The 13,579-nt window shown below is 38.5% G+C and overlaps 2 protein-coding genes across 2 annotated transcripts; one reads left to right on the forward strand and one right to left on the reverse strand.

Moving 5' to 3' along the window:
• The first annotated feature begins 2,170 nt into the window (after positions 1-2,170).
• LOC147865522 (ribonucleases P/MRP protein subunit POP1-like) lies at positions 2,171-8,098 on the forward strand. The gene is made up of 10 exons (XM_087318351.1): positions 2,171-2,809; positions 4,190-4,286; positions 4,739-4,849; positions 4,937-5,119; positions 5,200-5,318; positions 6,158-6,646; positions 6,734-6,845; positions 6,930-7,468; positions 7,540-7,632; positions 7,731-8,098. The coding sequence occupies exons 1-10, from the start codon at positions 2,238-2,240 to the stop codon at positions 7,912-7,914; spliced, it is 2,499 nt and encodes an 832-aa protein (XP_087174477.1). The 5' UTR covers positions 2,171-2,237; the 3' UTR covers positions 7,915-8,098.
• Positions 8,099-10,257: 2,159 nt separating this feature from the next.
• On the reverse strand, positions 10,258-12,323 carry LOC147865523 (calcium-dependent protein kinase 17-like). The gene is made up of 3 exons (XM_087318352.1): positions 11,550-12,323; positions 11,104-11,400; positions 10,258-10,991 (listed from the first exon to the last, which is right to left on the reverse strand). The coding sequence occupies exons 1-3, from the start codon at positions 12,232-12,234 to the stop codon at positions 10,942-10,944; spliced, it is 1,032 nt and encodes a 343-aa protein (XP_087174478.1). The 5' UTR covers positions 12,235-12,323; the 3' UTR covers positions 10,258-10,941.
• Positions 12,324-13,579: the final 1,256 nt, after the last annotated feature.

Genomic DNA, 13,579 nt, shown 5'->3' on the forward strand with positions numbered 1-13,579 from the left:
ATCCATGATAGATTTAACATTACGTACGCATAATGTGAACCATAATCTAAACAAAAACATATCATATAATCAAGAAATTGTCTTTTGTAATCAAATGGAAATTGAGAAGAAATATATTATGTAGTAATTCAAGTCCATGCTACTACCAAAGTTGTAAACTTGTATTCTACAAGGACAAGTTGCATGTTGTTGGGGAACTTTTCTTAAAGGCAATGTTAAGGTGCTTAGACACTTGCATATGGTTTTTCAGGGAACTAAACAAGGTGTCCACTTGAATAAGAAATTAACCATTTGACACAATTAAACGCGTTCATTTTTTAGCACTCTTGATAATTATCAATAATGATTTGCTATTTGATCAGGACGTAGGTTGAAATAATCTAACCTTATATCCCCTATGAGAAGAATGTTTGAAGAAATGAGTTGTTGGGATGACCAACAACAATTGAGAGCGTCCATCTTCATTCTTATTAGTATTCACGTTAACCTTTGATGTTTGAAAATATAAACTCAGATATTGAATAACTAACCACTAGCCACCAATACTTTAGGGCTAAGTAAGGTTATTGTTCAACATGGTCAAGACCACTGATTATCAAGATGTCATCACACCATTGCATGCCTCGCGCCAATTCACCCCAGAAATGGTTTCATTACATGGAAATGAATTTGGTTTTGTGAAGCAATGACATAGTCGATCAATGTTACATCTAAATAGAAGCACAAATGGGATCGTGCACTCAAATATTGGTCATTGAGAAAACTATTTTGCTTTCTCTTGCCAAGTGGTTAATGCGGAGCTGAATTCTCGATTTCTTCTCCATAGGGACAAGTTTTCCACACGCAAAAATGCGATGTTAGTTTTCTTCTACCATCTTAAGCTAGAAGTGAATCACTACCCGTTGAACTTTTACCAAATGGCAAAGTAGCAACATAGTTTCTTTGCAAATCACGGTGCCATGATCATAGTTCATTTCTAATAAATCTTGCACTTTTTTTCGAAAGTAGACGAAGCTAATCGGCAAAGAAAGAGAGGTTTACATAACTTAACGTTAGGCGAATGTTCCTAGTTCCATTTGTCTTGTGTTTTCTTATTTTGGCCCCACTAGTCCCATATTGAAATCAAGGAGCACTTGGGATGGAAATTTCCGTATGGAGCTAGCTATCATGGAGAGTATATGGAGAGCTCCAAGGAGGAAGCCATGAAACTAGGTGGCCAGGAGGGAATCAGGAAGCAACCTCCGGGAAATGGCCAAGACACATCTTGTTATTTTGTCCAAGTGCTACCCATAAGCATAGTACGTAATATACTCGAATGCATTGGCAAACATTCTTTTTTTCATATGAACAAAAACGAATGCATATGTTGCCAAAACATTCTTATGTTTTGTTTTTTTTCACTTTTTACCTTAAAAAAATTACATTATAACAAATAATCAATACAAAAGTATGCTATTGACCATACTTCGAGGGTGTTTACCGTATTCGAATGATTGAAACATGCTCGAATGCGAATGCACGTATGTTACGTATGGTTCATACTATACCCCAGAATCAAAAACCGCATATGTGGAGAGGACTACGGTTTACGGTTTACGGTTTAGGGGTTTAGGGGTTTAGGGTCGGGCCATTTGGGGCAGGGCAGGGGACAAGTTTTTGCATATGCGGAGAGGACTCAGGTTTACGGTTTACGGTTTAGGGGTTTAGGGATGGACCATTTGGGGCAGGGCAGGGGAGCAGGGGAGGGCAGAGTACAAACCAGAAAAAAAGAACTCGTGGAGCAGAGGATCCCCCTCCCCCCCCCCCCGTCTATGAATTGTTCAGTAAGTAAGTCTTCAGCTCCTCTTACCCTCTGAGCAGTGTGAATTTCTCAGGATAACTCTTTTGCAGGCAAGACTGGATTGGTCAGGAGGTGAAGTCTTCAGCTCCTCTTACCCTCTGAGCAGTACGAGGTTTCAGGACAACCCTTTTGCAGGCAAGGCAAGACTGGATTGTTCACAGCAAGTAAGTCGACAGATCCTCTTTACCCTCCGAGTAGTGTGAGGTTTTAGGGCAAGCCTTTTGCAGGCAAGAAAGACAGCCCTCTGGTACTCCTCAACCCCTCACTTTAGATACCAATCTGTCCTTTCAGAGCAAGCTAACGATGATGGCTGTGAGGATGAAGAAGACTGCATATACATGATTGGTTTGAATTGCTCCTTGTTTCTCCCTTTTTTTCTTTTTCTTCTGGGAGAGTGATGGAAGATGTAGTAATGGCATTGGAGGCCCCTCCTCGCACTTTAGAAGTGAAGCATTTTGCTAAGGTTCGCGTAGCCGAGCTGCTTTCCCTTCATGCTGCAATAAAGAAACGGAAAGCTGCTACACATAAAGAGACGGATAACTGGGATGAAACTAATAAGGATTCTACGTCTCTACCACGCCACCTCCGTAGACGAACTTCGAGCTATACTCGCCGTCGTCGCCCTCTTCCATGGTTATACAAACAGAAAAAGAACAAAAGTGTTCATATAACAGCATCATTATACTCTGCTTTGCACCCGGAAAAGAAATCTAGGGTTCGAAAGGAAAACAACAATGTGAATTCAGGGGAATTTGATCAAAGCATCCATTTGGGAAAGGAAAGTAAGAATGATCCGTGTAAGAGAAAGAAACTCTGCCGTGCCCTTCGTAGATTGCTAGAGTTCAAATCAGTTGGCTCATTGATAGCTAATAATGGAACCAGAAGGTTGTCAACCCACGTGTGGCACGCCAAAAGATTTTCTATGGACAAAAAATGGGGATACTATCTTCCCATTGGTCGCCCTGGAAAGTATGTGCTTTTTCCCCACTATGCGTTTTACAAGTCATCCAAATACTTTTTTTCCCAGTCTTTTATGTGTAAAAAGAAAAGAGAGAAAGTTTTGCTTGGCTGTATGGAAAACTCAATCTTCACTGGTTCTATGTTTCCATTTGTGTTTTTGCATGTGGAACGAGAAACATAGACGGGTTGCGTGTTTGTAGTAAGATTCTGAAAACGTTGCATTTTTGATGCAATTTCTGCACTGTGATTGATTATTAATGAGAGCTGAAATAATGCATAAAACTTGGAGCAGTCTCACAGTATTCAGATCTTCATTCTTCTTTTTGTTAAATGTTTATGGTCTGATGGTTTTCATTATGCTTGATGTTTTGAAGCCATTCATGTCAACGTCTTCACCTTGTTCTCAATATTCTAATCCTACGACTGTTGATTAAAATCTGAGATCACGATTCTTCATTTCGTTAAATATTCATGATGATCTGATGATTTGAATTATGCATGGCATTTTGAAACCATCCCTTTCAAAGTCTTAACCTCGTTAACATTCTTCTTATCCTACGACAGTGAATCAATATTTCAGTGGATGATGACAGCTGAAATAATACCTAATACCTGAAATAGTGTCACACAATTCAGATCTTAATTCTTCTTTTATTAAATATTTCTAATTTGCCGATTTTAATTATGCATGACGGTTTGGAACCATCGTTTTCAAAGTCTTAGCCTCTTTTCTAATATTCTTATCTTACAACCTATTTATGTGTAGTCTAAAATGCAATATTAGGAAGAAATGCAGTGAGTTTTATGTAGAATATCAGTATTGAGAAGTAAAATGAACTGATCCATAAATATCGAATCCTGATCAAGGATATTTCCTGTCAAATCTGTTCATTGTTAGATTTTGAATTCAATGGAACGGCTTTGTTCTTGTTAAACTTCTCAATTGAGCATAATAGAAGCATGAATTGGGTCTTCTACATAAGACAAACACTTCTGGCCCATTCTTTGACATATGGGAACACTCCTGTCATATTTTTCAAGCACAGAATTTGCGGCATTTATAAATTTGATAAACAATTGAAGAATAGAGTATGTGAGGTCCTGTTTTATTTTGATATACCTTTAAGATTTGTTGAAGCTCAAGCTGGCTAACACAATACTGGATATTAATATTTCGTCTAGTCCTTGCATCATTGACTGGTTCAATTATAGATAGGATCTCTTCAGTCATCAATTAATCGATATTAATTTGATTCCAGTTATTGTATTTTATGAATATAATCTATTTTTTTACTTCCGTTACTTTCTTGATCCTGTGTAGTTGGTCTTGAATTTCTTTGTATTGCACCAATCCTCAATGTTGTATGTATAACTTGCCTTTGTTTATAGGGGTCGAGGATCAAGAGCCGTATTGAGATGGTGTAAAACTAAAGCCTTGCTACAAGATGCTAGCTTTTACAATGCAATTCAGATTCACGGAGAGGAGGTAGCAAAATACAATTTTTTTTTTGGCAAATGCACTCTTATTATTGTATGCCCAAAAATACCTCATAATTGCATTTGATGTAGCTTATGTTACGGGAAAACATATCGCATGCATGAAACTAGCTCATTGATAATTAATGTTAATATAGTCTTCGTTGTCCACCCAAACAGTCTGCAAGCGCAATATAACTTCAAAATATCCGGGAAGAGATCTTGCATAAAGCTCTTTTTTTCGGTTGAAATAATTTCTTGTATTTTGGAAATGATTCGCAAAGGGCTCTACATTTCTCAGAAGAGTTTCTATGCATGATTTTTGTCTTGAAGCTATTCATTGTAAGCATCATCAAGATGATGATAATGGCGTTTTGTGTCAAAATGAACCATGATCAAGTGAATATTGATGATGACAATAAATGCTGAGATGCTTATCTGTTTGTTTGGGCTCAACTTCAGGAGAAATTACTGCAAATTATGCAACTTATGTTTGAGTTGCCAGAAGCTGCCAACTCTGATCGTGACTTAAAACAACAAGAACTTTCTGGGGAATATTTCACTAAAGCTCTTGTATGTTCTATGTTTCTGATTTATCATGATTCTTTTTGTGTATGGCCGTCTTATGTGGGGGATTTTGTTGCTATATGTTTTTGTCAGTTACACAATGTCGGAGAAGCACCTTACAAGCTCATTGCTCCCATAATTCTTCTTTGGAAACCTGTCCTCCCTGTAACTGGTGGCATTCAAATGGATCAGAGCGAAAGAGACCTATGGATTTGGGTCCATGCTGCCGCTTTTGAAGAGGCGTTGCAAGCATTACAGCTGACTTGTAGGAAAGTGGTAATGATGGGGATCTAAATATGCTGTATAACAAGACATGGGTTTCAGATGTTTCTCACAAGTGTGTTTTGGATGCATAGGAGTCTGTGAGTGATGGTATAATTGGTTGCTTCTCAAGGAGAGAAGACTTAGGCATGTTGGATCTTGTAGGGGAGAAGTCATTTGAGATATTACAAAAGGTTATTTTTCCTTTGAAAAGGTAGGGGACTACTTTTTGATAAGGGTTATCTCATTACATCCTTATAACAGTGAATTCTGTATTAGTAATATCATATATATTTGAATATCCATTGTGGGCTGTGGCATGTCAGGCAGGACACTTGCATGATGGCATCTTGATTGAGTTTTGGTGTGTTTTGTTATGCTCATATTGCTTAACACTTTTGGCGTTATAAGATTGGAAGCCTTTGGGAATGTTAAAAAACATGTTACGCGCACAGTCAGCATAGGAAGCAGCTGGAATAGACCGAAATGTTTAATGGTAATAATATATATGCACGAATGTAAATATGGTAAAATTACAAGTGCACATCTTTATATATTTTATGTGTATTTGTATATGCATGCATGGATGTCTGACATCCATCTTACTTTTAACCTAGGTGACATAACGTGAGGTCTTTGGAAATGTTAAAATATGTTACATGGACATTAAAACTTAGGAACTACCAGGAATAGGCTGAAATTTCCAATGATACTAATATATATGTATGGTACAAATATAGTGTGCGCATCTTTGTAGATTTTATTTGTGTATTTGTGTATTAAGCATGCATGCATGTACTACTAAAAATAAATGAACTGATATGCACATTGTATGCCTGTGTGCTGTTTGATGTCTCATACATTTATGAATTTTAATTTGAAGTTCTTGATGAAACAAAGGCATGCTATTGATTAGATTTGATCATCTGATGGTTTTAACATGTTAATATTACATGTGTTAGTAAAAACATCATTGAAGATGTCGTGGATGTGCATGAATATATGGCCTCTTTTCATTTTCGTATTGCGTTCAATTGGTTTATTATTTGTCAGGGATGATGGTGGCAAATGTAAGAAGCTTTTTGAACTTGCTGAAGTGATTAGACCTGATGAAGTGAAAGGGAAAAAGGTTATTAGTTTGGAGGTGTGTGATCCTCGATTAAGTCAAAGCGAGAGATTGCTGATGCTTGATCCATCATCTTTGGGGAGAATGGAATCCAAAATAAGCTCCTCATTTGGAGAAGTGGCACAACTTGATTTCATTAATAGAATTTCAGGGGAAGAGGAACTACATGGTTATTACTCTAATATTGAGGTCATGAATACCCTGTGGAATTCAAAGTCTAAGAAACCCAACCCACCTTTAAAAGAGAAGTTTTTGAGTAAAATGCGACACATAATTCGGTTGCATGCCTTTGGCCTTGGCGAACCAGCTACCTTTAACAGAGGCAGAAAATTGGGAATAAGTAAAACTCTCTGTGACAGGTCTTCATGTTCCATACTGCTGCTTAAACATGATGGTGTGAAGCCATCAGCATGTGGGTGAGATGACATCAATGACTGATTACTTTATAGTTATAGTTTATTTTTGTTTCTGAAATTAACAAGTGCAAATTTCTTCATGTACAGATGGTCTGTCATTCTACCACTGACTTGGATTTCCTCAGCATTTTGGGTGCCCCTTGTGTTTGCTGGTGGTCATGTGATTGGTGTGCGAGAACGACATTGGCTGCATACTGATGTAGGTATAACTAATATACACAATCATGGTTAGCATTGAATTCTATTACTGATTTGCTACTTAGAACTTATTTTGATGTGATAGGCTGGATATCCCTCATTTCCATCTGATTTCCCTGACACTGCAACGTTTTGCCGATTGTTATCTTCTTCTGAAGGCTCTGAAGGGTTGCCGAGCAGATTAACTAAAAGAAGAAGACTTAAAAGAGAACCACTCTTGGCATCTTGTGGAGCAGTCTGTGGACCCCCAATGCAACTTGCTAGTGATTCTCCGAGCCATGAGGTGGCAGATGAGGGCGAATTACATACAGAAACTCTACCATTTCCTGGTTCTTTTGTTGCTCGTACTGCTGGAAGTCTCTTGACGTATCTTCAAGCCACCCATCAAACTAATTTGCTTCTATTCCCAACACAAATTGAGAGGAAGGAGAAGTTCAAAACACGTGACAAGAGGCTTTTTGAAGGGACAGTTGCATGGCATGCCAAAACTGAGACATCGTCCATAAGAACTGAAAGTATATGTTTGGTACGAGTTTTGATTCAGCCATTTCATAAAGGTGTCGCAGAGGTCGGTGCAGTCCTCTATTCGCCGACGTCAGATGATTACAATATTTGGTCTCATATGTGAGTTGTTTTGAAAGCATGTAAATAGTTTTACAAATTTTTTATACCTAAAACTTCATGTCATGCTGTAGGGAAGGGAAGCTAAGTTCAACTGCTTTTGGATCTAAACATGATAAGTCAGAGAGAGGTCTTGGATTTGTGACTTCCATGGCTCCTTATGGCAGGTATATGGTCTTTATTCTCTTGCTCATTATTCACTCATTTGCCTATTTGAAATAATCTTGGCCTAAAGAGATTGTTTAATTTGCTTGTGTTTATACAGCAACCACGGTGTCAGCGTTGCATTCTGTGATGCTGTGGCATTAGGGTTGATGAGAGGGAGGCAGTGGGTTGAGACGTCATGGTGCAAAAATCCTGGCATATTTTTGATGTTCTGCAATGAGAACTCGAATACATTTCGTCCTGCGTTTGCTTCCATTGTAATCGAAGAAACACCAGATGTGTAAATTTGCTGATCTGTTCTTGATTCTTTAACACATTGGTTGTGGGGAATCTTTATAGGCAAAAGTGTGCCTTATTTTTCTCTTAACTAGAGTAGGTGTTGTATGCTTTTGCCAAAGCACAAATCATCATAATTCCCTTGTGGATTGCTTCAAATTTTTTTCTATGTATATATATTATCTTTGTCAATTTGCTTTTTAAGCTGAAATGACTGCTTTTCACGTTAGCTGATTTGGCAGTTACTTTCTACCATTTCTATTTCCCTTTTAACAAAGTTTCTCATCCCTCAGTTTTGATGATTCATAATTCATTCATCCTCTCTCCTCAGTTTCTCATCCTCACTTCTATTTGCAGTTTATGATTCACAATTCATTCTTCCTCTCTCTTATTTTTTTCATTCTATTTACATTAGCATGCTATCAAATAAATGTGTCCCTTCCGGAGCTTAGGTTCATTCTTTTACAATGGATTTAGTAATGGAGGTGCTAGACAATCCACCCATAGAACATGGTTGCATCATTTCCCATCTTAATTATGTAAACATTGGAATTATAATGCACATTCTTGAACAAATAAAGATTAGAACAGGGTTGCATCATTTCCCATCTTAATTAAGTAAACATTGGAATTATGATGCGCATTCTTGAACTGTAGAATTCTGATTGTTAAAGATTTTAAATGCTTTTCATGAATTGTTACAAGCCATCTGGAACCTATTAAAGGGTGCACTATTTTCATTTCTTGTGCCCTATTTTCATTGCCTTTGAAAACTCTATTCAATGCTTTATTCAGACCAAACTTGTTTATTCAATACTTTATCTCGACACTCCACCCCAGAGTTTGATGCCCTTCCTTACATGTAATGGAATCTTGAAACTTTGAAATGGTGCAGAAATATTATTTAATGACATCGATTTTTGTGCATTCCATGAGAATAGCCTCATCATGATCAATAAAGCCAGCATGCACATAGGAACAATGCACACATATAATACCATGTAGGCATAATCCAAACATATCACACAATGTAATATTGTGTGAATGTACGGGCATATATACAAAACGTGGGATTAAAGCAACACATAATGCACACATGTATTATATGATATAGAAGTCCACGGGCAGGCATATGTACATATAAAACGTGGTGACAAAAACAATTGAACATGAGGACGACGATGACTGACAGGGAAAATCAATAGTAGTAGGATTGCTCAATAGTGTTTTTGTACAATGGTAAGCTTTTATCTTCTTAACTAGTGATACCTTTGGCTTTCAACCTCATTTTGAAATTATACTTTGACAAAGCTATGCATTTTTAAAATAGATATTGGTTACGGAAAATCTATTACAACGTCATGTTTTTGAAACCTAGAACTTGGTGGAAATATATAAGACAAAATTGCCACTGGATGTATACCAGACCCTTGTGATCAACTTTTTTTAGTTATAATAATGTTTTTTTTTTCCAAACAACATATCCTTCCATTAGTTTTAAAAACACATATTAGATACAAAATACAAAATAGATGGAAAGGAAGCAACAATTCTTCCCAACCCGTCTTGTGTAAGACAATGGCTAGCCATGGATCCTTCATTTGATAGAAATGATTGAGAACTTCCTCAAATTTCCCCATTCTCATCATATCCTACAATCGGTGCATTCCAAGAGACTTGTTTTTGGACTGAAAGCGTCTTGGCGAGTGACCTATGTTTGGCATACATATGTATTAATGTATTGCCAATGAAATAATCTCTTTCAACAACTTTTTGTACACTCTCCTTGTGAATTTCATTGCCTGCTAATGTAGTTCTAATGTTACCATATGCTTTAAGGTAGCAAGCAAGTGTGACAGTATTTGGAGGGATGCCTAGTCTTTGCATTGCTCAAAGAGAGAGAGTGTTGTCTCACTATATCCATGTTCCACATGTCCTATAGTCACTATATTCCATGAAATTGCATCATTCATAGAAAGATCATCAAAAATTTCATGTGCTGTCCTATAGTTATAATAATGTTTTAATATTTTTCACTTTACTTTATAATGAGGTCTACAAGATAATGGTATTGATTATGAGGTTTATATTTAAGAATCTTGTGCCACTATGTTAAAAGTTGTTTCTAAAACATATGTTCATTTATGGTACACTCAAGGAGAACCTGTTTATAATCCTAGGGGTCTATGACACTTCTTGTTCACAAACAGTCATTAGTGGTTTGGTCGATTGGTTTCCATCATCAGTGTCGTTTTTAAAGCACTAGGGAAAAGAAGAAGAAGAAGAAGAAGACTAAGGCGAAGAAGATTCTCTTTATAATTACTAGGTTTTTTCATTAGGCTTTATTTCCCCCCCCTTTCTAAAGAATTTTGGAAGCTGGAGCAAGTGCAAACTGTTTGACATTCTAGAGACATTATCATCGGTAACCATGAATTTTTTGGAAAATTCTCGACAAGCAAGTTTTTTTTCTTGTATTACTTTTCCCGATCTTTCATGTGAAATAATATTAAAAAGGTAGAATTGAGATATATATAACATCAAAACAGACACATTTTGGTTAAGGTGTCACTTTTCAATGAATGTGGTTGCATATGGAGGGCTTTTGAGCTCCAAAAAGTTTGAGAAAAGAAAACACGGAAGATATGCCCTCGTATGCATTGAATACCAGCATTTGGAAGACCTTCATCATGATAAAGCAATGCTTTCTTTCTTGAACGCGGACCTAAATTGTACCTAGCCGTACTTTGACTTGTATTGAGTGAGGCAATGTTTTATGTAATGGTCCACAATCAATGCGTTGTGCATGTTCTTTGGTGTGCATTCCCCCCCCATCACCTCCATTTACAGTTAAATAGAAATTATGTTCCTCATGCATGGGTTAAGTCCCTCTCAAAACAAAAGGAACACTTGTTTTCATATCGATATTGCGAATGTGATTATGTGGCTCCTTTTTGGATTGTCGTGAGCATGTGTCCTTGACATCCCACCATGGAAAGCGTATGGACTCGAATATTGCATTTTGCACGATAACAATGTCATCGAAGTGCTTGTGGTTGTGACGTGTGTTGGACGATCCATGGATGATCTGGAATGGGAACCGATCATATGTATGAGTGAAGTTTCCAACGGAACGCAATCCAACCAAAGAGACTAGAGTGTGGAAACAACGAAAAAAGAGGTTGAGATTTTTTGCTTACTCAAGGCTTGCGCGACGGTGAATCTCGAGTTCGGTTCGGGGCACAACATGTTGGATATCAAATCTTTGGCGGATGGGGATATCTTGTCCCACAGGTGTGGAGGGAAGTTTAGCTTGCCTCTTTGGATAGAATTGAATATGGCTTGTTGTGTAGGGCCACCAAAAGGAGGGAAGCCACATAGGAGGACATAGAGGATGACACCCGAACTCCACACGTCAATACATTCCGAATATTCGCCTTGGAAAACCTCGGGCGCGATGTAATAGCTACTCCCGACCATATCCGAAAACTTCTGACCTGTATAAACAATAAACAATCACAACAATCCCGAAAAAAAGAAACAAAAAACTAGCCATTTGTTTGTTTCACATTGATGATGTGTTTCGATAGAAACCTCAATGGGGATGAAAGGGTAGTTTTTTTTTTGATCGGACAAAAAAACATACCGGGCTTAAATTGGACGGCCAGCCCGAAATCGGCGAGCTTGATGGGCGAGGAATCGGATTCGTCGACAAGGAGGATATTCTCGGGCTTGAGATCCCGGTGCATGACCCCGAGGCCGTGGCAGAATTGCACGGTCTCAAGCAAGCTCTTCATTAGAGATGCCGCGTGCTTCTCGGGGTAGCATTTCTTCTTGGCGATTCGATCGAAGAGGTCCCCACCACGACAAAGGTCGATGACAAGGTGGACAAACTCGCGATCCTCGAACACGTCGTGGAGCTGGACAATGTTGCAATGACTAGTAGGCCTAGGACTAGGGTTAGGGTTAGGGTTAGGGTTAGGGATGATCACATTGACATGTGAGGAGATGTGTGCCATTATCCGAACCTCTTGGACTATGTTGGCGATGTGATCGGAATCGAAGGAGGAGAGGGAGGGCTTGGAGATGGATTTGCAAGCGAAAACCGAGGCGGGATCGGACCTAGAGGTGCAGGTGCGAATGATGCCGAAATGGCCACGGCCGAGCTCGGGCCCGAGGTCGTAGCGGTCCTCAAGGCGGGAGTGTGTGGGGAAAGGGAGGATGTGTTCATGCAGTGATGATGAGGAAGAAGGAGGAGGAGGAGGAGAAGAAGAATTATAGTCTATGACAAGATTTGAGGAGGAGAATTTGGTCACTAAGCAATTACCCATATCTCCAAGAAGAAACCCTAAAAACAGAACAGAACACTAGGGAATGCTCTGTTTTCTTTAGGGGATTGGGCTTGCTTTATTATTCTTCTTCTTCTTTTGGGGTGTTAAGGGGGTGAGAGAGGAGGCTCCATTTTTATACTGGCTCTCTGCCCCCTGCCCTCTCCTTTTCATTGGCACTATCTCTTTCTTTGCCATTTCAGACAGGTGACCCTTTTATCTCTCCACAGTTTTGATCACATGACTAAACTATAACCAACACATGTGTGACCAAATTTGTCCTCACTTGTGTTTGCTCGCACCAACTCCGTTACATCTGCTCTCTTTTTGATTCTCGAAAGCACTCACTTGTCCCGTCCCGTTTGGTTTTTAATCTCCATAGCCATACCCAATAGGTCTGGAGTTTAATCTGCCGACTCCGTATCTAACCCCTATCCTTCGTATATGCTCTCCTTTTGATTCTCGAAAGGACTCACTTGTCCCGTTCCGTTCACCACATAGCCATATCCAATTGGTTGGGAGTTTGATCTACCGAATCGGTATATAACCCCTGGTCTCACTCACTCGCTCCGATCAAATCATGACGCGTGGATCGAAGAGTTGCCTTTTAATGCCTATTGCCCATCCGCTAAAAAGACACGTGACCCTTGTCATGTCGACAAACATTAGAGTCTTGAATGGGCGGCCTTTTCAATCGTACTGTTACATGTCGATGCTCACGACTAAACTTTTGAAATTGCAAATCAACACATGGGTTTTTAGTCGTATTCATCCCTAGGATTTCGCTATCATCGTATCTCAGTGGATTCGGTCTTCGCATATGGGAGATGCCATGTTGTTTTCTATTATACTTCTAAGAATATTGGATCTTATGAATTCGTAGCGTAAGAAAACACTTATATTACACTTTGTGACGCTTACAACTATTTCGCTTTATTAACAAAGATGATGTCATCAATAAATACATTAGGGATCCCTAGATTCGTCTAGATATTTTGGTAACTTATATTGCATCTTGTTGGGCAAGGACACAATGATCATTTTTATTTGAGCTAGAACAAACTACGATTATGTCAATCAGGGTCACCATTGTATTCTTTTGCCACCTCTATCATAGTCATCATCTACATAAGTCCCATGATTAACATGTACATTTGTCTTATTCGAAGGAGATTAACAAGTAATAAAGGCGACTACTTGTTGAGAATGAATCTCAACCATTGGTCAATTGATGCTTTTAAAGATCAAACCATTCAAGTATATGAGTTTATTGCATTGTCACTAACTATAATTTTGATGGAAAACTTTAATCACAAGACCGCACATTAGCAACCATTACTTCATTAAT

This window comes from Azolla caroliniana, unplaced genomic scaffold, assembly GCF_043228905.1.
Source record: "Azolla caroliniana isolate FFs.n. ecotype wild unplaced genomic scaffold, voAzoCaro1.0.p SCAF_4, whole genome shotgun sequence".
NCBI lineage: Eukaryota > Viridiplantae > Streptophyta > Polypodiopsida > Salviniales > Salviniaceae > Azolla > Azolla caroliniana.

Bases quoted from the DNA above. Each gene is read 5' to 3' on its own strand.
- LOC147865522 (XM_087318351.1), top strand. From the start codon at position 2,238: ATGGAAGATGTAGTAATGGCATTGGAGGCCCCTCCTCGCACTTTAGAA. The intron at 4,850-4,936 runs GTATGTTCTATG...TGTTTTTGTCAG, and splicing joins AATATTTCACTAAAGCTCTT to TTACACAATGTCGGAGAAGC. The intron at 6,846-6,929 runs GTAGGTATAACT...TTGATGTGATAG, and splicing joins GACATTGGCTGCATACTGAT to GCTGGATATCCCTCATTTCC.
- LOC147865523 (XM_087318352.1), bottom strand. From the start codon at position 12,234: ATGGGTAATTGCTTAGTGACCAAATTCTCCTCCTCAAATCTTGTCATA. The intron at 11,401-11,549 runs GTATGTTTTTTT...TTGTTTATACAG, and splicing joins GGCCGTCCAATTTAAGCCCG to GTCAGAAGTTTTCGGATATG. The intron at 10,992-11,103 runs GTAAGCAAAAAA...TTCCCATTCCAG, and splicing joins CACCGTCGCGCAAGCCTTGA to ATCATCCATGGATCGTCCAA.